At 35.6% G+C, this 24,550-nt stretch overlaps 4 protein-coding genes across 4 annotated transcripts; 2 read left to right on the top strand and 2 right to left on the bottom strand.

Moving 5' to 3' along the window:
- Positions 1–307: 307 nt before the first annotated feature.
- On the top strand, positions 308–3,457 carry LOC125215109 (COP9 signalosome complex subunit 5a-like). Its single transcript, XM_048116422.1, has 6 exons — positions 308–857; positions 1,332–1,613; positions 1,712–1,859; positions 2,009–2,091; positions 2,903–2,980; positions 3,071–3,457. Exons 1-6 carry the CDS (start codon positions 465–467, stop codon positions 3,158–3,160), a joined length of 1,074 nt encoding a protein of 357 aa, XP_047972379.1. The 5' UTR covers positions 308–464; the 3' UTR covers positions 3,161–3,457.
- A 3,197-nt stretch (positions 3,458–6,654) lies between these two features.
- On the top strand, positions 6,655–11,793 carry LOC125210156 (plasma membrane ATPase 4-like). Its single transcript, XM_048109731.1, has 14 exons — positions 6,655–6,899; positions 8,167–8,286; positions 8,373–8,609; positions 8,688–9,449; positions 9,531–9,653; positions 9,719–9,823; positions 9,914–10,058; positions 10,126–10,226; positions 10,270–10,351; positions 10,423–10,583; positions 10,676–10,849; positions 10,943–11,125; positions 11,210–11,391; positions 11,481–11,793. Exons 1-14 carry the CDS (start codon positions 6,843–6,845, stop codon positions 11,575–11,577), a joined length of 2,529 nt encoding a protein of 842 aa, XP_047965688.1. The 5' UTR covers positions 6,655–6,842; the 3' UTR covers positions 11,578–11,793.
- Positions 11,794–11,822: 29 nt separating this feature from the next.
- Positions 11,823–14,880, bottom strand: LOC125215104 (putative pentatricopeptide repeat-containing protein At1g10330). Its single transcript, XM_048116416.1, has 4 exons — positions 14,810–14,880; positions 12,753–14,550; positions 12,321–12,602; positions 11,823–12,158 (listed from the first exon to the last, which is right to left on the bottom strand). The coding sequence occupies exon 2, from the start codon at positions 14,255–14,257 to the stop codon at positions 12,827–12,829; it is 1,431 nt and encodes a 476-aa protein (XP_047972373.1). The 5' UTR covers positions 14,258–14,550; positions 14,810–14,880; the 3' UTR covers positions 11,823–12,158; positions 12,321–12,602; positions 12,753–12,826.
- Positions 14,881–18,934: 4,054 nt separating this feature from the next.
- On the bottom strand, positions 18,935–20,642 carry LOC125211740 (gamma-glutamylcyclotransferase 2-1-like). Its single transcript, XM_048111654.1, has 8 exons — positions 20,478–20,642; positions 20,246–20,392; positions 19,991–20,067; positions 19,847–19,903; positions 19,708–19,764; positions 19,578–19,621; positions 19,340–19,491; positions 18,935–19,261 (listed from the first exon to the last, which is right to left on the bottom strand). Exons 2-8 carry the CDS (start codon positions 20,352–20,354, stop codon positions 19,092–19,094), a joined length of 666 nt encoding a protein of 221 aa, XP_047967611.1. The 5' UTR covers positions 20,355–20,392; positions 20,478–20,642; the 3' UTR covers positions 18,935–19,091.
- Positions 20,643–24,550: the final 3,908 nt, after the last annotated feature.

Here is a 24,550-nt window from a genome sequence, read left to right as displayed (position 1 = left end):
CACCTCTTATTCTCTTTCTTTTTTCTATTTTATTTGATCATCTTGGTATTTTTCCTAAGATGATATGGACTAATCCATTTCGATTTGAAGGAAATGGAATACCTACATTATATATACCTATCTTTCTGGCTCGAAAAAAAAAGAAATTGCTCCATTGTTTTAATTCATAAAAATTTGATTTACTTATCGTATCAATCTTGATATTTCAAATTTGATAGTAATAAAATAATTATGTAGGTTTTATATTGTTTCCAAAATTTTCCCTTAAATAAAGTAAATTACCCTAACCTGATAATGATAATTAATTTTGTGGTTATTTGGAATAACTAAATCCCCTGATTTCATTCAAAGTGAATTTTGAGTTTTTGATCTCCGTTTGTCTTTTTCCCCACGAAAATAAACCCCTTTCTTCCACCGCCGGAGGGTTTTAGCTCTGTTCCGATTTTCTCTCTCTACTCACAACAATGGATCCCCTTCCATCCGCCACCATTGCTCGCCAAACCTGGGAATTGGAGAACAACATTGTCGCAACCACCGCCTCCTCCGATTCCTCCGACGCCATTTTCTTCTACGACGACGCGGCGCAGGCCAAGTGCCAGCAGGAGAAGCCCTGGGCGAATGACCCTAACTACTTCAAGCGCGTCAAGGTATCCGCCCTCGCGCTGCTCAAGATGGTGGTGCACGCTCGCTCCGGCGGCACCATCGAGGTCATGGGACTCATGCAGGGGAAAACCGACGGCGACACTATAATCGTGATGGACGCCTTTGCCCTCCCCGTTGAGGGCACCGAAACTAGGGTTAATGCGCAGGCCGATGCCTATGAGTACATGGTTGATTATTCGCAAACCAACCAACGGGTAATTTCAAACTTTTCTCTCACTTATGATTGAATCTATTCTGTATTTGGAGAGGATGTTATAGAATATATGTGTGAGAGTACAATTTGCAGGAGTTTTGTTGATAATCGGCACCATTTTTATGGCATTGTTGCACAAGTTTCTTTTATAGGCTCTTTTTGTTTTTCTGACTATCTGAAAGTTCAATTGTTCAATCATTCAATCATTGCGAGTGCAGCAGTATTTTCCTGAATCTTGTATCTGATTTTGTTTTTGGAGGATTTTGGATATGATCATAACAGAAATTAGGTTTTTAAGTGTGAAATATGTAGACATTTGCTGTTTTCTCTAGGGGGAGGGTTGTTTCGCCCAAAAGCTAAGCGTGCATAGCACATTTACGGATATTTAGACATTTAAATTTATTGCTCAAACTAATTATTGTCAGTGCTTTGATTCTATTGTATTATGTAATCAACTTTGAATTTATGGATGAAGGCGGGTCGATTAGAGAATGTAGTTGGGTGGTACCACTCCCATCCTGGTTATGGCTGCTGGCTTTCTGGTATAGATGTTTCCACACAAATGCTAAACCAGCAATACCAGGAGCCGTTCCTAGCAGTTGTTATTGATCCAACAAGGACAGTTTCTGCTGGGAAAGTGGAGATTGGTGCTTTTAGAACATACCCTGAAGGTTACAAACCTGCAGATGAGCAAGTCTCTGAGTATCAGACCATCCCTCTGAACAAAATTGAAGACTTTGGTGTGCACTGTAAGCAGGTGATCACCCCCATGATATTTAAGCATTTAATATGACTATTTGTATATACATAATATGCATAATTTTCTGAATTTTGTTAATTTTCTTAATTGTGCAGTATTACTCGTTAGACATCACGTATTTCAAGTCATCGCTTGATTCTCATCTATTGGATCTGTTGTGGAACAAGTATTGGGTGAACACCCTTTCTTCTTCACCTTGGCTTGGTAATGCAGACTTTGTTGCTGGTCAGATATCAGATTTAGGTAATTACTACTGCCATGATAATGTTATTATTTCTTGGCTCCATTATGTTAATGGCATAAAAAAGCTGAGTTTCTGGCCAGCATGCGGTCCAGATAGTAGATGTTATTCTTGGTGTTATAGTACTAAGGTAAGATTGTGATTTATGCAGCTGAGAAAATTGAGCAAGCTGAAACTCAAATCGCTCATTCAGGCTTTGGGTCTTTGGTAATAGCACCTCAAAGGAAGAAAGAGGTCGGTCACTAATTCCCACCCAACATTTTACCTTTTCTCCTAGAATTACGTGGTCTCAGTTTGAGACTTTGAGTTTGTGTTTTCTTGCCCTATTAGCTTATGCATATGCACCAGAAGTTATTATCTTTCACAAACTCCATGAAGTTATTGATTTTCATCTGTTTGTCATTCCGTGTCTTTGAAGTTCTCAAACACAAGAATGAGAGATCCAATTTTTACTTTTTCTTTTGTAACACATCAACAGTTTCCCATTATCTGAATATATAGTTTTAAAAAGGCATAATCCCAGTATCTGAATATATGTTTTAAGTATTTTTCTTTTCGCTTATTAAAACACACTTCCAATCGTAGTATTCACATGATACACTTTCACTCTTTCAGCAAACGTGTTACTTTGTGTATTTCATAACTAAGAATTGCGAACTGGTATGGCATTATGAGTTAGCTGCCAACTAAACCGAAGATGCATCCATTGATCAAGGGCCAAGTTTTTACCATTATCATGTGATATCTTAATGTAATTATTTGAGTCATTTTTCCATTTCCTTTCTGATCCATTTGCCATGGAGCTCTTTAGCACTTCCAAAAATTGCAGCTCTTGCTTGTTCATTAACACTGATCCAATTCTGTAATCTTTCCAAGATTAATTTCTTCAGAAGATACATGTATTTACTTTTTAATTGCGTTGATAAATGCATGCACATTTACTTGATCATATATAGGAAGCACAAAGAGAAAAATGTTTTACTGCAACCAAACTCCTTTTCATCTACTTCCATTTATTGCTGATTGTGGATTTGCTATTTTTCAGCAAGAATCTCAACTTAACAAGATTACTCGTGATAGTGCAAAGATAACTGTGGAGCAGGTTCATGGTTTAATGTCACAGGTAAATTGCAATCTTCTCTATTATCATAATTCAATTGCAAAGAAGTTTGGCTTTGAACTGATCAATACTCAATTTATTTCCCTTTGTTAGGTCATCAAGGATATCCTATTCAACTCTGTTGGCCAACCCAGTCAATCTCAAACTGACCCAAATGGTCCTGAAGCAATGGCTGAAACCTGAGCCCATGCATCAGTAAAACCTCTCTAATTTATGACTTGATGGCCCTTCCTCTCACTATCTGGCATAGCAAACCTCTGAGTTCAACACAATTGGAGCTCATGAAGGTGGCTTCAGAAACTTTTGAATTTGTTGGTGCTGCTGGGGAGTCGAAGTAAAATTAGAGAATGTTGAACATCTATGTTTTTTTCTTGAATTGGTAGTAGACTTGTCTATTCTCGCTTGTAAATGGCTCTATCAACATTGTTCTTAGCTGTTCACATCTGCTCAGTTGAAAGTCTATCGTCTCTTTACGTCTTATACTGAATTTTGTTGATCTTGAGGCCATGAACTTGCTGAGACTTTTTTTAGTAGTAGTATTTTCCAGTTAATAACCCCAGACTAGTAGACAAGTTTTTGTGTTTCTATGTTCTTGTGAGGGGTAGGGAATCAAATTAAATGTGACATTTGAGATGGGATGTAAAATAATAAGCCTACACGAGTCTGCATTATTGATGAGGATATTACTTAGGTAGAAATGTTGATGGCTTGAGAATTAGAGATGGGTCATGTCAAGCTAGTGAATAAAGTACTAATGTATAGTGGAATGCATGTTGAGTGGCTGTGGCATTACATTTTATCTAATAATGCCCCATTTATTCGTACTAGCTACAAAGAATATGATCCGTGGCATATATTCCTCATGCAGCCTAATTCAATTTGATTATAATCCAACAATACCTACTAGTACTTTTATATACAAGGGGAGATTATCTTAAAACCTATAAATATACTTTGGGCGAATTCTAGTATTTTTCACGAATTTTGAAAGGGGTTTTAAAAATCACAAACTTTTGAAAGTATAAGTTTTCCAAACCCGCGGCCCATATGGAAATATTTCGATGGATATGGCTTGGTCTATATTATACTAGTACATGAAATGATTTCGTTTCGACGCCCTAATTCTTGAATTCAACGTGGAATAATATAGGCCTATAAGATAAAAATATGTCTTGTAGATCTAGATTTGAAGAGTGACCCGACATTTGAAAATTGACATCAATCTAAAAATTTATGAGTTTTAAGTCGATTTTCAAAGTTCGTAAAGTTAGCCAGGTAGAGGATACGGATACAATATTTAACTTTTAAAGCTTTTTATTATAAATTGGGTATGGTGGAATATTGAGATGATTGACATAAAAGTTAAGTAAGATTAGAAGAACACGATTCCCTGAGACAGCTCCAATAAGTTCGGTTGTTTTGGGCCGATGCTTTTTGGTCAGGATTCTCTATATCGTCCATTTAATTTCTTATATAACTATTTTAGCCTTCACAAAAAGCAAAATAATTAAAGCCTACTCTTGTGGTTTTCTGCAATTGTTATATGTACCTTATATCGTCTAAGAATCAAACACGTCTTGTAAGAAATGATAACAACAATAATAATAATGTGTCCCTTGAATAGTGGTACATTTATAATTCCATTTTATAAAGTTTGAGTTTTAGGTAATTTGGAAGAAGACACCCACTAATCAAAACCAATTAAATAAAATACATTCTCTTAGAATACATTAATACACTTGAACAAAATCACTAATGATCTTGGATGAACTTTATTAATATTGTCTTCAGGAAAACAAAAATCAAATAAGTATTTCAATTTCTTATTGGATAAAGATCATATTTGGTAAACATAAGTTCCATTTTCTCAAAAGGTCACTAATGTGTCCTTTTTATTTCTACTTAAACGTTAGGAATAATTGGACCTTCTTTCTTTAATTATTCAATCAAATGCCTCTTTATTTTATTCTTTTCAAAACTCAATATTCTTTTAAAGAAAATTACTATAGCACACAGTTCAATTCAATTTAGAATCTACAGGGAATTGCAGTCAAACTATTCATATTCCAATTGGAGTGGAGCTGATTTAATTGCTTAATTATCTTTCTTGATTACTTTCAAAATTCCAAATATTCAGTGATTTCATGTAACCCTCGAGTATGGGTGTGTTTGAAATATATATTCTCGATTAATTGAGGTGTGAAATAGTATTAAATCTGATTTCATTTAGGGGTTAAAGATAAATTTATGAGCTATACAATTGGCATAATTGTAAACTTTACCTTATCACAGGAAACTTAAATTTGGTACTTTGTCTTCTACTATTTATAACTAATTTCCATATGAGTAAACTATGATAATTTAAGACTCAAATGTTAGAGGATTGGAAACGAAAAGGGTTTATGTGTTTATTTATTTATTTATTCCAATGAAGAAGTAAAAAGGCAATAACTTCACATGATTTAGATATGCATATATGAAGATGGTAAGGTGCATGTGAAAGTTGATGAAAAAAGTGCATTAGGATGCCAAAAGCTCAAGCCCATGCCTCCTCACATGAAAAAGATTATGTCCTCTATCACAACAATAATAATATACAAATAAAATTTGAAAATCTTTTTTAGTATTTACTGGTAAATTATAATCCATCAAATAGTGGGGTGGGTGGCAGGGAAGAGTCGAGAAAAGCATGATTTTCTCAAAGAAATATTGTAGAGATCATAATTAATAGGTACCATTAATGAAGAAGCAAAAAAAGCAACTTAGTAGTACTATTTTATATGCAAAAATAAACAATATAGCAGCCCTTTTTTCTTTTCTTTTATTTTCTCTATACATATGAATTTATGTTTATTAGAGGTTTTTTTATCAAGAAAAAGTCTTTAAAAGTACTCCTTGCCAAATTTTTCAAGAAATACTTATCCAAATACGTCTTGCTTTCTAAAATTATCAATGCTAACCTTATCCTCGCGTGGAATCTTTTGTGCAGTGATGACGATAATGAATAGGGATCAAATCAAATAAATATCATATCAATTTAAGGAATTGAAAATAAATATAGTTCATGTATATTGATTAATTAGGTGGATAATAAGGTCATGAGGATGGATTTCTCGTGGGAATTATCATATTATTGTTATAACTTATAACGATTATTTACATACACAATGATGTTTTTCATGATAATACTTTTTATATTTTATTACAATAAATAATTTATGTTATATCATGTACGGTACCAAATTAAGATCAACAATGCTTGTAATAAGCTAGAGATTAAAGAATTTGTTGACGATCGACTCAAAATTTGGCAAATATTTTCAGATGAACCCTACTTTTTAATGACATGTTAATTAATACTACGAAATTAATTCCCCTTTCCATCAAGAAAAAGAAAATAGAGCGAAAACTTACCATTGAAATGAAGTAGATAAATTGAACTAAAATAAGGAAGCTAGTGAAGACTTTACATATAGATCCAAATAAACACCAACAGAAAAGATAATAGAAATTTGATTTAAACATTCATTGGCACTAAAGTGCATACATTAGGTCACACGTGGCCTTCTAGACCTACCACATATACACACAATGACACAAATTTTTCTCTCTCACACAAACACAATTCACACACACACACACAACCAAATTTAGCTCCATAAATGAGTGTGCAAGACATCCATTTTAATTTGATTCCACCCCACTTCAATTTTCCTGTGGCTCTATTTCCAAATCATTAATCACCCTCTCCCTCTCTCTCATCAAACAAGAAAAAGAAATAATAAGATGGTCTTTCACTAGCTTTTCTCTTCTTCTTGAAGTTGATTAGTTTCTGAGTTTACAAGGCTGCCTTTTCTCTTCCAACATGGCCACCACCAAAGGCATCAGTCTTGAAGAGATCAAGAATGAAGCTGTTGATTTGGTTTGTAACTATCTACACATACATCATATACATGTATCATGCATGTGTGTGTTGTTATATACACTAATTGAAGATGCATGCTTTTGCCACTCTTTTTTATTCATTTTTTGGCATGTTTTTTATTTTAGTATTTTCTTAAAATGTTGCTTAAAATCTTAGTACAAAGGAGAATTTTAGAAGCGAATGTTTGGTAGTGAGTTTTCTTAGCAAAACTTCGCACACATTGGGGTGTGTGTGTTTCTGTGTTTTTGCTTGGACATTTCTTGTCATTTTCTTGTCTTTTCTAGCTCCACGCCATCCTTTCATTTCTGCCAGGAATTTTAAACACTTTTTTAATGTTATTTTTTGCATGTTTCATTTACTGGAGCAAGCAATAAATATGTTTGAAAACTAGTAATTGATTTAATTTACTGATTTTCTGTGTTTTTTATTTAATATGTTGGATTCCATGATCTCTGTATGTAAGGCTGTTACAAGCATTTAATTATATTGTTGGGAATCAAACCAAAATTCTAGTTGGTGCACGTGGAATTTTTCGTTTTGTTTTACTCTGAACAAATAAATTGTAGTAAATCATTTCACTGAGATATAGTTGTTTCTTTCATTATCGCAACAAAATTACTGTTAAGTACTTTGATTTTGGTAAATATTAACTTTGTCAGTATGTTGTGTGCATCAGTTTTATATTGAACACTTAACACCTGATTTTACAGTTTTTTTATTATACTTTTTAATGTGATTCTTTACTTTGTTGATAATTTCTTCTTTATGAAAGCTTTATTGGTCTAGTTTAGATTATAAGCATGAATAAAGTTAGCTGTGCAGTAGTTTTTATAGGTATCATTTATGTTAGTCACATGCATATTGCATTCACTCAGTTTTCTTGTCTTTTTAAAGGCAGTTGAGGTTTAAGACAAAAAGGAAAGAAATAAAACAACCATATAATAGTTTTTTTGAGTGATATTAAAATGAGATATGCATGAATTGTTAACTAACACTTTAATTGGATGGTTAATGATCAATTAGTATGATAATCTGCTAAATATTATGCATTAATTAACCAAAACTCAATAATATCAAAGGTTTGAAGAGGAATTATGTGTACTAATTTTGTATATGTTTGATTATAGTATATGATTTATAATAGTGAGTTGTCTCATATGCACGAGTGTTCATTCTACTCATATGCACGAGTGTTCATTCTACGTGTTATCTGCGATGGCTTAAGATGGTATATTTAACAACATTTTGAATGCCCAATTTACAGGAAAGGATTCCTGTAGACGAGGTATTCGAGCAGCTAAAATGTACGCGAGAAGGTCTAACTTCGGAGGAAGGAGAGAACAGGCTGAAAATATTTGGTCCAAACAAGTTGGAAGAGAAAAAGGTTAGACCACATTGCCTTGTTTCTTCATGTGTGAAAGTTATGTTTGAAAAGAAATGAGTGGTGATTGTTGGATGTTTTGTATGTAGGAGAGCAAGCTCCTCAAGTTTTTAGGCTTCATGTGGAATCCGTTGTCGTGGGTTATGGAGGCCGCTGCCCTGATGGCTATAGTCCTTGCCAACGGGGATGGAAGGCCTCCCGACTGGCAGGACTTCGTTGGCATCGTTGCATTGCTGTTCATCAACTCCACCATCAGTTTCATCGAAGAAAACAACGCTGGCAATGCTGCTGCAGCTCTCATGGCTGGTCTCGCGCCAAAAACAAAGGTAACTTGGTTAAAATACTCTGCTTATGATCTCAAGATTTCGATTGCAAGAATGGTTTATAACTTGTGTATGATTTAGGTGTTGAGAGACGGTCGATGGAGTGAGCAGGATGCAGCAATCCTTGTCCCGGGTGATATAATAAGCATAAAGCTGGGAGATATTATCCCTGCTGATGCTCGTCTCTTGGAGGGCGACCCTTTGAAAGTCGACCAATCTGCATTGACAGGGGAGTCCCTCCCGGTGACCAAGAGCCCCTCGGATGAGGTATTCTCCGGGTCAACGTGCAAGCAGGGAGAGATCGAGGCTGTTGTCATTGCAACGGGCGTCCACACCTTCTTTGGAAAGGCTGCTCATCTGGTGGACAGCACCAACCAAGTTGGACACTTCCAGAAGGTTCTGACCGCCATCGGGAACTTCTGCATCTGCTCCATCTTCATTGGGATAATCATCGAGGTCATTGTCATGTACCCGATCCAGCACCGCAAGTACAGGGACGGGATTGACAACCTGCTGGTCCTCCTGATTGGAGGGATCCCCATCGCCATGCCAACGGTGTTGTCTGTCACTATGGCTATCGGGTCCCACCGCCTCTCTCAACAAGGCGCCATAACAAAACGAATGACCGCCATAGAGGAAATGGCTGGGATGGATGTTCTATGCAGTGACAAGACTGGAACACTCACTTTGAACAAGCTGACTGTTGACAAGAGCCTCATCGAAGTTTTCGTGAAGGGGTTGGACAAAGAGCAGGTGATGCTGCTCGCAGCTCGGGCTTCGAGAACTGAAAACCAGGATGCCATAGATGCTGCCATTGTAGGGATGCTTGCTGATCCGAAGGAGGTACATGTTGTACTTGAACAAAATATTAATTTTAGTTCAATTTGCCTTAGATATATCATCGTTTCTGTCTCGATTCGACAGGCGAGAGCTGGTATAAGAGAGGTGCATTTTCTGCCTTTCAACCCTGTGGATAAGAGGACTGCATTGACTTACATAGATTCCAACGGAAATTGGCATCGCGCGAGCAAAGGTGCACCCGAGCAGGTATGCCAGCCTTGTGATTTTCTTTTCGTCGTGACTCTTTCTCACAAATCCTCCCTTCTCTGTAGATATTGGAACTTTGTCATAGCAAGGAAGATGTGAGGAAGAAAGTTCATGCTGTTATTGATAAGTTCGCTGAACGTGGCCTTCGTTCGTTAGGAGTTGCTAGACAGGTTTTTTTAACATATCTCCGAAGTTGCACTGCCCTTTTCTGATATGTTCATTAGTTTACGTTCGTGTTGCCTTTTTATCGTCGTCTGCAGGAAGTTCCTGAGAAGTCGAAGGAGAGTCTTGGAGGGCCGTGGCAGCTCGTTGGCCTTTTGCCTTTGTTCGATCCACCTAGGCACGATAGTGCAGAAACAATCAAGAGAGCCTTGAACCTTGGTGTGAATGTGAAGATGATCACTGGTAAATGAATCATATGTTTGTTTTTGTACATATGTTTCGAGCTACTCACTCGTTCCTCGTTATTCAGGTGATCAGCTTGCCATTGCCAAGGAAACAGGACGCCGGCTTGGAATGGGGACTAACATGTACCCGTCTTCATCCTTGCTTGGCCAGGACAAAGACGAATCTATATCTCCTAACTCTTGTTTTTTGACTATGCAAAACAATATAGTTTGGATTCATGCTTATAGCGTTGATATGGAAATTCGACTTCGCCCCATTCATGGTTTTGATCATCGCCATACTAAACGATGGTTAGTTAACTGCATCCAAATCGCTATTTAAAAAATTATACATGTATTAACGTGTTGCATACGTTTACCAGGAACCATCATGACTATCTCAAAGGACCGGGTGAAGCCATCTCCGGTCCCAGACAGCTGGAAACTCAAGGAGATATTCGCCACCGGGGTCGTCTTGGGAGGGTACTTGGCATTAGGGACTGTACTCTTCTTCTGGCTTGTGAAGGACACCAACTTCCTATCTGTGAGCACGGGATTTTCTTTGATGCCGTAAAAAAGCTTTGGTCTATAACTCTAGGCGCGTTTTAGTCATTTATCGACTCTCTGTATACGCAGGACAAGTTTGGTGTGAGGTCAATAAGAGATAGTCCTGAGGAAATAATGGCTGTGTTGTACCTGCAAGTGAGCATTGTGAGCCAAGCGCTCATCTTCGTCACAAGGTCTCGTAGCTGGTCATTTGCTGAGCGCCCCGGGATGTTCCTTCTTGGCGCTTTCCTGATAGCTCAACTGGTAAGATCTTGATCTGAGAGTGCTGCATTCATCCTCATCATCATAGTTGAGATATAGACTGATATAAACATATTTGATTATTTTCGATAATAGGTTGCGACCTTGATAGCTGTCTACGCGAACTGGACCTTTGCGAAGATCAAAGGGTGTGGTTGGGGTTGGGCGGGCGTCATCTGGCTTTATAGCATCGTCACTTACTTCCCCCTCGACATCCTCAAGTTCTGCATTCGCTACGTGCTTAGTGGGAAGGCGTGGGATAATCTTTTGGAGAACAAGGTACGATTTCCACATACTTCACGAGAAGCTTGTTTCATTTACATCTCGTGGAGCTAATGCACAATTCTCTTTATTCGGATGTAGACTGCATTCACCACCAAGTCCAACTACGGGAAAGAAGAGAGAGAGGCTCAATGGGCAGCTGCGCAGAGGACTTTGCACGGCCTTCAGCCACCAGAAACCGGGAATCTCTTCAATGAGAAGAACAGCTACAGGGAGCTCTCCGAGATTGCTGAGCAGGCTAAACGACGGGCAGAGGTTGCAAGGTACTAAATATTCCATCCTAAACCTCAAAATTTAGTACAGATTATAAGTGAAGCGGTATTGCTAAGATTGTACGAGCTTTGTGTTGTAGGCTGAGAGAGCTGCACACGCTCAAGGGGCACGTCGAATCAGTGGTGAAGCTGAAGGGACTGGACATCGATACGATCCAGCAGCATTACACTGTCTGATCTAACCAAAATATGCAATGAAAAGAGATGAAGAGATGCATGTTGTTGTTGTTCTGAGAAATCAGCTTTTTAGATAGTTAAACTAGTTTTTGTTATAATCGTACTTGATCAAGCTTGAAGCAGCAACCCCATTTAATCATAATAGGATTTGTTGAGGTTGTGCTGTTTTATCATGAATAATGAAAGCACATGAAATGCTATATTGTTTTTTCCTTACTAGAATTCATATATATAGTAGTATTATATACCATATAATTCCACTTTCTTATTTCGTCAAAGAAAAAAATCGAAGTTCTAAATATAGAATGCAGAAGTTGGGTGAGACTTCTGTAGAAACAACAGAGCTAAGTAAAAACAAAGAACTCGAGTTTTCCACGAGTGAAGAGGAATAATGGTGGTTAGCCAGGCCCCGCTTTGGTCATAGTGCTCACTCGGGTTAGCTATTCCTCAATACGATCACGGTGAGACCTCATAGCAGCAAGTCTCTCCAGCTAGATTTTTTGCAGCTGTTCCATGTAGCGTCCTCGTCTCCATTTCCATCACAATACGTTTTATATCTGATACCAACGCGTTGTTTTCATCTGCACCACAAACGAGTTGCTTCCAGGATTAACATTTAGAGAAATCATTAAAAGAAAGAACCAAACCAAAACCTAACAAGTTGAACTATCTAATCCAAAATAAACATCTAAAAGGCGTCTTATAAGATGTAATAAGGGAAGGTCAAGAAGATTGTGGCAAACCTGTCGATTGAACATTCCCACCAGCATGATATGATAGGATATTTCTGTTTCTGTGCTTCCTTTTCTTTCTGATGCCTGCGTTCCTCGCATTCAAAGCTTTGCCCTTCAGCCTCAGCTTGCCAGCAACAACATTTTCACAAGCTGACATCTCTCTCACTCTCTCCTTATCTTGAGGAGTTTGAAAGCATTGTTCCAAATCATGAAAATTGATTTTGAGTGTAAAATCTCAAGAAAACACCAAAAAGTGAATATCCCATGCGCATCTTTAGCTTGAAGGACAACCTGATTTAAGGAAAATGAGTTCATTCTAGCAGCTTTAATTTCACTCATTACATACACATCTAGAGACTATAGATGTCTCTATGAATATGCAATTCATTACCAACACAGCAAGTTTAGATAATAAAAAATTCCAAAGCAAAAAGTAAGTACCTCAAGGTTATCTGTTCATCCTAAAACAAAATTGTGCATAGAGAAGCATCAAAAACCACAACCAGATTTAACTTTTAATCAGCCATACTAATTGCTGGAATCTTATGAATTCCAGCATGCACCATTGCTTTCCTCAAGGCAGCAGCATGGTCCCATATCTCTGCCCCAGCATAAATGCTGGACAGCAGAACATACCGTCCACAATGTTCGGGTTGCAATTCAAGCAACCGTCGGCCGATTTCATTTCCCAAATCAACATCCCCATGAACCCTACATGCACCCAAAAGAGCACCCAATACAGAGGCATCAGCCTCAAAAGGCATGCTTCTCACAAACTCATATGCCTCTTTTAGAAGGCCAGCTCTGCCCAATAGATCAACCACACATCCATAATGTTCCATTGTTGGTTTAAGGGCGAAATCACGAGATATTGCCTGAAACAATTCCATGCCTAAGTCCACAAGTTTAGCCCGAGCACAAGCTGATAGGACACACACAAATGTAACTTCATTAGGACACAACCCCGAGCTCTTCATCTTCTCAAACATCTCTAGAGCCTGACTTTCCCTGCCATTTGAAGCCAATGAACATAGCATAGCATTCCATGCACATACCTTTTTCACGGACATGCCATTGAACACTTGAAAAGCATAACTTAGGCAGCCCATTTTCCCATAGAACGATATCAATGCTGTTCCACTAAAAACACTCAACTCCTTCTCAATCCTAACCATGTATCCATGAATCTGCTTTCCTTGATATAACATTGACCCATCATCCGAATTCGCACATGAAGAGAGGACACTTACAAAAGTGGCCTCACTCGGCCTTAAAAAGCCACAAATTACATCCTCATCTCTCATCATTTCCGTAAAAAACTTAATTGCCTCCATAAAGCACCCACTTTGTGCATAGCCATTGATGATACTTGTCCATGAATAAACATCTCTCTTTGGCATGCTAAAGAACATCGAAATAGCCAAATCCATGTTGCCACTTTTTCCAAATGCATCAAGCATCGCATTATTTGAAACAATGCATGGTTGAGGTATCTCATCAAAGACCTTATGTGCACTCCTTATATCACCAAATTGTGAATAAAGAGAAAGAAATGATGTACGGACAAAAGGGTCACCTAGCAGGCCTCTTTCAACACATTGTGCATGTAAAGAGTAACCTATTTGTGATGTACCATATGACTTTGAGAGAGAAGAAGCAATGGCCTTAAGAACAGAAGGAAAAGTGTAGCTATTAGGAGCAGCCTGATTGTGAAGCATCTCCCTGAAGAGGCTGAGGCTAGTGTGGGGTCTAGAAAGGTTTAGATATGTTCTGATGAGAGTATTATATAGGAGAGTATTAACCCATAGATCTCTGATGAGAAGGTAACCATGGGTAATTAACAAGGAATGAACTTGTTCGACCTGTTTCGAGCACTTACTAGCATATCCATTAAAACGCTGAAGAAGATGGAGCAAAAGTTCAGGATGTGATTGCAAATTCAACATTCAGACTTATCTAACCAGAGCATTGCCAGAGCTGACAATTAAACGGAACTAATATAACTTAGAATCGTAAGAATCTAAGTGAACCACGTCTCAGTTAAGATCAGCAGCAAGAGTCACCTAGCATCAGTCTCTACTCTGAATTACTAGCTATTGAACCAGAGTATTAAATTACCCACCATTCACTTTATTAGCTATCTCTCATTCATAATTGCCTTTGAGATGCATAGAAGCACAACATCTCTCTTCTCAGAACAGCAATTTATCCATTTCTTTCATTCAACACTTTCTTCAATCTGTCAACATACAAACAATTCATTATCTGCTAATATACAACATCAAATGATTTTTCTATATTTCAGTTTGCTAATTATTATGTGAAATCCACTTTGTGATGAGAGTCTACTTTCTAATATTCAAGCTCATTTGCATTCAGAATTCCAACCAAAAATCACACAAAAAACAACAAAGATGGAAAATTTTCAGGTTTTCAAAAATACAAATCCGCCAAAATCCTAAATGCACGAAATAAGCAGAGAGTAATTGATGGAGTACCCGAATCGTTTAAGAGCGAAACTCACAAACACGCTGTAAACGCCGAAATCCAGAGAGAAATAGGAGGAAGAAGAAGAATATACAACTGAGAATAATGGGCTACAATTTTAAAATTTACTTATGTTCGTCATGGGCCTCGGTTTATAATGGGCCCTTACTTCAAAACATTACTATGGTTGATTGTTATTTCTCATTTCTATAATAATGTCTAATTATGTAGTAGTAATTAATACTCCCTCCGTCCCCGAATAAGAGTTACTAATTTCTATTTTGGTTCGTTCCCAATTAAGAGTAGCACTTCACTTTTATCATAAATGGTAAGTAGGTCTCACATTCCACTAACTCATTTCACTCACATTTTATTATAAAATCAATATAAAAAAGTGGGTCTCACATTCCACTAACTTTTTCAACTAACTTTTCTTTACATTTCTTAAAATCCGTGCCCGGTCAAAGTGCTACTCCTAATAGGGGACGGAGGGAGTAATATAATATACTAATCTTTAGTACTTACTAGTACTATTAATTTATTATTTTGTACTCCCTCCGTCCACGAATAGGAGTCCCGGTTGGCCATTTTTATCCTTCCGCCATTAGGAGTCCCGGTTAGACATTTTATCTTGGGAGTATAAAAAATGACCCCATTGTTCCCTTAATTTAGAAGCTGCAATTAATTTTAATTCACTTTGATTGATTTCTCACTCTCTCTTAATGTTAGATTTCATTATTCCAAAGAATAAAGAAAATAATAATATAAATGGGTCTCACATTCCACTATCACACACTTTAATTATTACACTCAAACTTTTCTTAAAATACACATTTTATCTTGGGAGTATAAAAAATGACTCCATTGTTCCCTTAATTTAAAAGCTGCAATTAATTTTAATTCACTTTGATTGCAATTTCTCACTCTCTCTTAATGTTAGATTTCATTATTCCAAAGAATAAAGAAAATAATAATATAAATGGGTCTCACATTCCACTATCACACACTTTAATTATTACACTCAAACTTTTCTTAAAACTCGCACCCAACTCAATCGGGACTCCTATTCGCGGACGGAGGGAGTATGGCTTTTAGAAATGAAATAATTAGAATATAAGAGTAGTAGTGGAGTACTATGATTTTGAAATATCACTGCCAAAGGGAAAAATATTGCTCATATAGTTGGTTTATTTTGAAATATGCAATATGATTTTCTAAACCTCAAAACTACACATTAATACCTTATGGGGATGTTCGGTTATCTAGATTATATATCAGGATTAAATATGTATTGTGTTTAGTTCATGATTGAATCTCACAATTTAATCCTAAATGAATAATCATGTGGTAATTAGTTATACTCACCCTCCCTCCAACTAAAATAATCACACAACTCAATCCTAGATGGATTTATCATGTGATAATTATTAATGGCAACCAAGAGTTGTGATCAACGAACCAATTTTATCATGAGATGTGCTGCTGTGAAATTTTTTTCTGCTTCATTACTAGCCCATTTTACTTCATTGTATAGGTTTATTACTTCATTCTGTACGTAATACCTTGAAACTACAACATGTTTTTACTTGCTTCCAGTAGGTTTTGAAATGATTCAACATATGCTTCATTCAAATTCATTGACGTGGGTTTTTGCTTGATTAACATTTAAATATGCAATTTATTCAAGTAAGTTTATTACTTCATTCAGAAACGTTATTACTTCATTGGATAAAATTTTTACTTCATTCCAGTAGGACTTCAAATGCTTCTACACATACTTCATTCCAATAATTTATTATATTATTCCATGTGTTTATTAAACCATATTAGCGCCATGGCGGTGGTGATAGATATTGTAGAGAGAAAGAACGGCACGCGACGGCGAAACCACATTTACGTACTTGGAATGAAGTAAAAACCTACTAGAATGAAGTAATATATTCTGGAATGAAGTTAAATCTTCGTAACATGTTAGTATGACTTATTTACCTTCGGATGAATAAAAATAGACTGGTGATGAAGGAGAAAATAATTTATAAATTTGTGAATCTCATCCATAAAAAACTAGATCTAAAAGCCCTAATTTGGTAGGGTTCGGTGGTTCGGCCTTTAAGAGTGGGTTTGTGGATAATGGGACTCTGGCAACCAAACCTATAAATACTCAAAATTTTGTAAAATAATTCACGTCCTTATATTTGTGCAATAAAACTTGTAAGTATTTTGCTATGTATATGTACCGAATTTTAAAATGGTCTAGTATGAACACTTTTCAAATTATTATTGTTTCTATTTCAATTTTATAAAATAAATTTTTTTGATAAATTTTCAATATATAACAGTAAAAATCATATTTGAGCATGAATTAGAAGTTCTAATTTATAGTACTCCAGATTTCTACCAAAGCAGCCTTGGCACTGGCGGAGCCACGCTGGGTCCGGGGGGTCCTTGGGCCCCTCAGCCATTTGAACTTTATGTATATATAATATATGTAAACAGTACATTTCAAGTGTATTTCTAGCTCAGCTGGTTTCAAGCCCAGCCTACCATCCGAAAGATACTTAGTTTGACACCTCTTAGGGGCGCAAATTTTGTTTCTTTATTTTACATTGCTTCTTTTTATATTCCTATATGTATCATTATTTTCTTTCAGTTTGTAATTTTAATCTATGAATAAAAAAATTTTTATTATCCCATAAATATATAAATACATATAATACTTGCATCTTTAATTTTCATTTATAGGTTTAGTTGATTTTCTCAGTACTAGTAATTTTATGTAATGAATTTCACACAATAATATATTCATAATTTAAGAAAATACTTAGTAAATTAAATCACATTGACTTTGTCTTTGAATATGTTTATACTAGTTTTTATTGTCCATATTTTAATTGTTTTCATTATGTATCTGATCCTCTCAACGATTTCCTATTGCTTATGCGGCTATTCTTCATCGGGTCTCGACAATTTTCAATTAGAAATTTGGGCCCCCCATTGTAAATTTCTGGCTCCGCTACTAAGCCTTGGTATGGGTGTAGCTGTTTTGTTTATTGTCTAGCTAGCATGTGCAAAAATTTAATTCACGAGGTGGAACAAAATAAGCACTAATAATATTTTAATGATGCACACGCGATGGAACAATGTCACTTAATTTGGGCCACAATAAATGCAGAAAATTAGGAGTAAGATTTGGTGTGAAATTTTGGAATATAGTATATAGTCCAATAGAGAATCTCACGATAAAGACTAATTTTTCCAATTCTTTTTAGTACATTGTATATTTGTATTTGTACGGATTTAACGGAAACCTCAAACTTGCGGAAAAAGAGGTTGGAATTGGTTGTGTATAACGTTATCCACAGTTCCCAACTTGCGAGGCGGCAAGAAAACGAAGTTTTGGCTTGATATTTGGTGCCCGCGGTTGGGACCACTTATTGGTCGTAAAATTGACAATTCGGTTGTGAATTTTGATTGCTTAGCTCGTAAAATGTTCGATGTCCAAGGTGAGTGGAAGTGGGGCGAGTTTCGGCACTTCATCTCATCCGAAGTGGTTGTCATTATCGTTGGTATTAAACCTCCATGTGAGGAAAGTGGGGTCGGTTTGTGTATTTGGAGATGAGAAAATAACAACAAGTTATCAATGACCAATGTTTATGAGTTTATATGCAAACACACTTGGCACAGTGTGGATAGACATGCGCATTGTCGTAGAATTATAGAGGACCGCAACGCATAAGACGGTTCATATGGTTAGTTTTACAAAAACGGCTAATGATGTGGAGAGGTGTCGAAGACATTGTTCAAATGATGTTGCTTGCATCGCCTGTGGGGCTTCTCAAGAGAACTTAATCGCATTCTTAGTTAAGTATGAAAGTTTATTGTCCTTTGAGGTAAATTAAATCATTTTTTACGTTAAATCTTGGTAATCTTGGTAATTGATTGGTGGATGATTTGACGTGCTATGATGTTGCTGGTGATTTGTTGGAGGCATAGAGCTTGAGCCAGATTGGATTGGTCCACGTAATAGCCAATTCAATAAATAAGGCAATTTTTTCGTAACTTATTTGACAATTTTTTCCACATTTTAAATAAAATTGTCCATTTTTTAAATAAAGAAACCAATGTGGTTCATGGAATTGCACAAGTGGTATTTCGATTAGGTAAAAAGGAGGGAAAATAGTGATGTAAGGCAGCCAAAAGATAGATTGGCCGATGAAACTCTCATACTAGGAGAAAATAAAAGAACATATTTATTGTCTCTGATTATGTTAGAGAAATGTGCTCATCTTCCTCCTATGAATCCATGGCAATTGCTCCACCCAAAACCTTCATCTTCAGCGTCGAATCCAATCCGATTGCTCCGGGCGAAGCCTTCATTTTCAGTGGCGACGACAAACCGCTAAGGCTTAGAAGCACCTTCCTCACCTCGTTTGCCAGCTCGATAACATAGTCATCTTCATGCCCTGTTCCATATTCAAACTCAATCAACAACTCCACCAAAACCTAAATCTCTTTCAACATCAAAACTGCCAGATTCTTACCAATATTAAACATGGCCTTCTCCAGCAAGAAAAGGTAGTCCCTGTTGTTGCCGCATGGGCCAAAGGCCGTCGCGATCTGCCTGGCCATCTCCTCCAAGGGGGCCGGCCCTAAGTAGTACTTGTTCGATATCTTGTCCGGTGTGGAAGTGAATCTACAATTTCACAAATTTAAATACTTATCAGCAAAAATGCACCAAGAATCTGTGATTGCAATAAGATGCCAGAGAAATATACTCACACTATCACACCAGTTACAAAGGGCTGTTCAGAATCATCACCCTCCTGCATTTAATCAATTAAAAAATTCAATCTTTTTGGACTCAAACATGCTAAAAACAGAGATTGAATTGACAACACACAATGCTTACTTTGTAGAAATCAACCAAAGTTTTCGAGTCATACTCGCATTCTCTTCGCTCCAGATACTGATACAACATTTCAATTTAACTACTGTAAGCAATCATCACACAGTAAATCACGCATATATTCGATAAAATGAAGCAATACCTCCATCGCCGCCTTCTCCTTCTCCGGCCCTCCACGAACGCAATATGCTGCTCCCCACTGTAGAGAGAATTAAAACACAATTGATGCACAAAACCTCAGAAAAATAATTTAGGGAAGAAATTAAAAAAAAAAATCTCGACTCACGCAGATCGCGCCTTCATTTTCTTCCAAGGTGCAAGTTCTAGCAGGGTGGTCGGGCGTACCTCTATGATCAATGCAGGCTGAAATGCATTAAATTAGTTTACTAACTAACACAGATCTAAAAAGGAAATTCGCTAATTAGGTTAAAATTCGTCAGCTCAGAAAGGGGGTTTTTCATGAAATTTGCAGCGATTTCATGAATAGTCCAAAATAATGCATTGCACATCACAGAAATCAAATCAGGGGAAATCAATCAACCTAAATCGAAGACGCGCTTGTAGTCCTTAATAAACCCTATCACTTTCTCATCGACTTCGAATCCCGGGTTCCACACCAACGAACCGTAACCGAATACCCAGAACACCATCTTCGAATCACGTTTAAGCTCGGTGCAAATTTAAAAACCTGCGCAGCGAAGAAACCAGCCATTAAATCAAATCCACGATCACCATTCGAAAAGCTACGAAAATGCTGAGGTAAAGGAACGCACGAGGCAGGATTTGAGAGCGGCAGCGGCGGATTTGGGGAAAAAGCGCGAGTAAGACCTTGGGAGAGCAGAGAAGAGAGAGAAATTGTGGGAATCTCTCTCTGTCTCACTCTAAGATTGCAGAGGTTGTTTGTTGGATTCTAGGAGGAAGACGATGGAAAAAGGGGGAGATTTGGAGCTATTTATAGTAATCAAATTCCGCTGTGTGAAATTGGACGTGTCAATTTTAACTCTCACTTTATTATTCTATCCGCTTTACTTTCATTATTATAAATTGATGTTTTTCATTTTTACACTTAATTCTGTTTCCATTATTATTAATCTTTTTGAATGTAATGAATCACAACGGGACCAAACATAACTGACATGATAAGACATTTTTTTCTAAATTGAAATATAAGTATCTCTGTAAAAGGGTATATATTTAAAAAAGCTCCTAGTTTTAAAAATAAATATTAATTATGATTTATTATACTCCCTCTGTCCCAAAATAATAAAGTAGATAAAAAAATCAAGAGAGAGAATACCAAAAAAAGAAATGACTCACTTATTTTGAGACGTTCCAAAAAAGAATGTGAATCGCTTATCTTGGGACGGATGGAGTATTTAAATAGTACCCGAGATAGTATATAGAATAAAATAATTGACAAAAAAAAAAGAAGCTCTAGGTGTTATTTTTTATTTTTACAATATTGGTATTCATTCACAAATTAATTTCTTTAACCTTTTTAGTTAAGCTTGAAAGATAGTAGTACTATTTTTTAAATATGAAATTAAAATACTTTTATAGTCAATGAAATATGAAATTTTTTAGTTTGATATTCAAGATTCATGACCATTGTTGTGTTAAAAATATTCTACGACGAAAATTCTTTAGCCGTTTCTTCCAATTTTGATAATAATAGTAGCTGTTTTGCCAATATTTAATACTTGTATTTAGTTTCATTAAAAGCTTGCTTAAAGACATGTTACATTTATTTGTGTTGAAGATCCAAGTGGGGTAAGTGCATCAAAGTTTGAAACTAAAATACTGTGTCGGTTCATTGAACCTGGACGTTTTTTGAGTTAAATTGTGCTGTCTACGTGTACAAGGGACCAGCATTTATATGGCGTAAATTTCAAATGGTAAACTAAATTAAATTAGATGGATTTAATTAACATTCGTTGAACTTGGACGCTTTACGCTAATTACCAGCTGTTTATTACTGTATTAGTAATTTAGTGTACATAAGGTTTTATTATCGTTCCAGATCAAATTTATTACTATTACTAGTATTTTTTTTCATTTCATATATACTGAGTTTTCAGTGTGATAAAAATTGAATTTTTGTATAAAAGTGAGAATATCTGTGAAATGGCCAATTATATGTTATTTACACGAAAGTCACAAAAAATATCTTTGGATGCATGAAACAAATTACACATTTTAGGTAGACTTGTAGTGTGTATAGATTTCAAAATTAATAACAAATTATTGATTGTAGCAGACACGCATAAAAATATCTGTTACTACTACTTTTTAAATATAGCATGTGCATTAGTTTATATATTTAATAATGTTTATAGAGTAACGGAATAAAATGTCTAGTAGTGAGCTACGAATTGTAATGACTATTGAGTTTACGCAATAATTTATACATTCAATAATGTTTAGTAGGCATATAAATGCACAATATGTTAGATTTTAATTTAGCGTCACGCAACTGTCACAATTCTAGTGAGCTACGAATTATTGCTTTGCCTTTTTCACTTTTATATTTTGTTTACATAATTTGGTAATTGTTAGTTTAAAATTGTTCAATAGTAGTAATATTTTCAGACGATGAAAAAAAAAGAACATAATCACTATCTAATTGTGCATTTTCGACAACTTTAATTTGATGTAAATCCATGTGACCATGTATATATATAGAATAAAAAACAAACTTTGACTCATTTTTTACAAACTTTGGTAATTTAATTATACACATTAGCAACTTGATAAAGTTTTGACGTTGAATATTTCCCCAAAATAATTTATTTTCTCAACCCCTAATTCCATCTCCCGTGGGTGCCACGGTCACCTGGGTGTTTAATTTCAATAACTCTTATAGTACTTATTTATTATGAACACAACAAATGTTTGTATTCTAATTAAATTGTACTCTCTTTTGAAAAATATCATGAATGAGGTCTTTTTACAATTAGTCAATTACATATCTTAGTAGACATGTATACCTTGAAACTTCAAAAACAATTAATTCAACAACTGGAAACAAAATTATGTTATTAGTTACTAAAATCCAGCAATAACATATTAATCACAGTTTATAAACACAGTTTAAAATTCAGCAATAACATATAAAATTATGTTAGTACATAATTAAACACAGTTTATAAAACTACTTTTACGACTCAAAAAACCGACAAGGAAATTAGGAAAAAGGTTACAAGAACATATTAATCAGAGCTTGCCAATAGTTTTATTTAATGCAGACAACGTAACATTAATTTCTAAAAGTTGCTCACACAATCTCAATCGGGCTAACCCATTGTCTGGTTATTTGATGCAAGCTATTCGGTTGTGAATTTTTTTAGTTAGAAATTTTCGACCCTAACCCTAATCCTTTGAGTTTTAAATTAACCCATCGATCTAATCGGATAAAAAACTTTCGAAATATATACTATTAATTCTTACGCTTTCAGACTTTATAGATAAAACGAATTAATTTTGAGACTTTGAAAATATGGTAAACTATTACTTTCTTAGCTCCCATTAATTATCCACTTTTCGTCCGTCTCTCGTTAATTGACCACTTCACTTTTTCTTATCACAAATAGTAAGTAAACCTAACATTTTACTAACTCATTTCACTCGCATTTTATAATAAACTACAGTATTGTATAAAAGTGAGACTCATATCTCACTAACTTTTTCAACCCGCTTTCCTTGCTTCCTCTGTCCCAAGTCTCAACTAAGTTGAGTCAAAACTTTTGGGCACGGAGATTAAGAAATTGTGTTGAAAAGTAGGGGAAATGAATAAAGTAGGAAAGATAAAGAGCGAGTAAAGTAGGTGATGGAATAAAGTAAAAGTGATTGAATTTTTATTTATTTTTTTGTATAAAAAGGAAATGACTTGACTTAGTTGAGACATTCCAATAAGGAATATGACTTAAATTATTTGGGACGAAAGGAGTATTTCATAAAATTACCTATACCGAAGGAATATGACTTAATTTATTGGGACGAAAGGAGTATTTCATAAAATTACCTGTACCAAAACCAAAATGGATAATTATTAAGAAACGGAGAATAAGAAAGATTGAAAGAGTAAAGATTTCCTAGTATCAAATATTAACATAAACAAAATAAGATTTAACCGTCAAGGAACTTTGAAATACTCCCTCCGTCCCTAATTAAGAGTCACACTTTTTCATTTCGATTCGTTCCCAATTAAGAATCACACTTCATTTTTACCATAAATGATAAATAGGTCTCACGTTCCACTGACTCAATTCACTCATATTTTATTATAAAATCTAATATAAAAAGCCGCAGCCTACAAGTGCAAAATAAATAATGGACCATAACTTTTTCTATATTAAAGCGGCAATCGCAGAACACTAAAAACAAGCCGCCGCCCACAAGCCTAAGAATCTAGGATTATTACTACGTCCTTTATCCTCTTTTGCTGGAATATATATATTTGAAATGATACGAGAATTAAGTATAAATAAAAAAGTAGAAGCGAGAAAGAGAATGGTAGTTAAAGTGGTGAGACCCACATTATTATTAGTGTTTAATGAGTTGTGATGGTGAGTTATAGTAATATAAATTGTAAATAAATTGATTTATATGGATAATAAGTTGGGGACAATTTTTATAAAAGGAAATGCTCAATATTTTTGTTGGACAAACAGAAATAGAAAGTGTACAGATTTATGGGATGGAGAGAATAGTACTTTGTAATTAAAATATAAAACCCTATGGGTTGGCCCACAACCCGATCGGGCCAAACCCCCCGACTTGAAAACCTAATTTTTTTATTCAGATTGCAAAGTTACAACCCTAATCCTCTATTTTTATCGGGTAGTAT

The sequence above is a fragment of the Salvia hispanica genome, chromosome 3 (assembly GCF_023119035.1).
Source record: "Salvia hispanica cultivar TCC Black 2014 chromosome 3, UniMelb_Shisp_WGS_1.0, whole genome shotgun sequence".
Taxonomy (NCBI): Eukaryota; Viridiplantae; Streptophyta; class Magnoliopsida; order Lamiales; family Lamiaceae; genus Salvia; species Salvia hispanica.
This window is presented reverse-complemented; position numbering and strand designations above follow the sequence as displayed.

Coding starts and splice junctions, on each gene's coding strand:
- LOC125215109 (XM_048116422.1), top strand. CDS start 465: ATGGATCCCCTTCCATCCGCCACCATTGCTCGCCAAACCTGGGAATTG. Junction 1,614..1,711: donor TTGGTGTGCACTGTAAGCAG/GTGATCACCCCC, acceptor TTAATTGTGCAG/TATTACTCGTTAGACATCAC. Junction 2,981..3,070: donor TTCATGGTTTAATGTCACAG/GTAAATTGCAAT, acceptor TCCCTTTGTTAG/GTCATCAAGGATATCCTATT.
- LOC125210156 (XM_048109731.1), top strand. CDS start 6,843: ATGGCCACCACCAAAGGCATCAGTCTTGAAGAGATCAAGAATGAAGCT. Junction 9,450..9,530: donor TGCTTGCTGATCCGAAGGAG/GTACATGTTGTA, acceptor TCGATTCGACAG/GCGAGAGCTGGTATAAGAGA. Junction 11,392..11,480: donor CGACGGGCAGAGGTTGCAAG/GTACTAAATATT, acceptor TTTGTGTTGTAG/GCTGAGAGAGCTGCACACGC.
- LOC125215104 (XM_048116416.1), bottom strand. CDS start 14,257: ATGTTGAATTTGCAATCACATCCTGAACTTTTGCTCCATCTTCTTCAG.
- LOC125211740 (XM_048111654.1), bottom strand. CDS start 20,354: ATGGTGTTCTGGGTATTCGGTTACGGTTCGTTGGTGTGGAACCCGGGA. Junction 19,622..19,707: donor CTTTGGTTGATTTCTACAAA/GTAAGCATTGTG, acceptor GATTAAATGCAG/GAGGGTGATGATTCTGAACA. Junction 19,492..19,577: donor TTTGTAACTGGTGTGATAGT/GTGAGTATATTT, acceptor GTGAAATTGTAG/ATTCACTTCCACACCGGACA.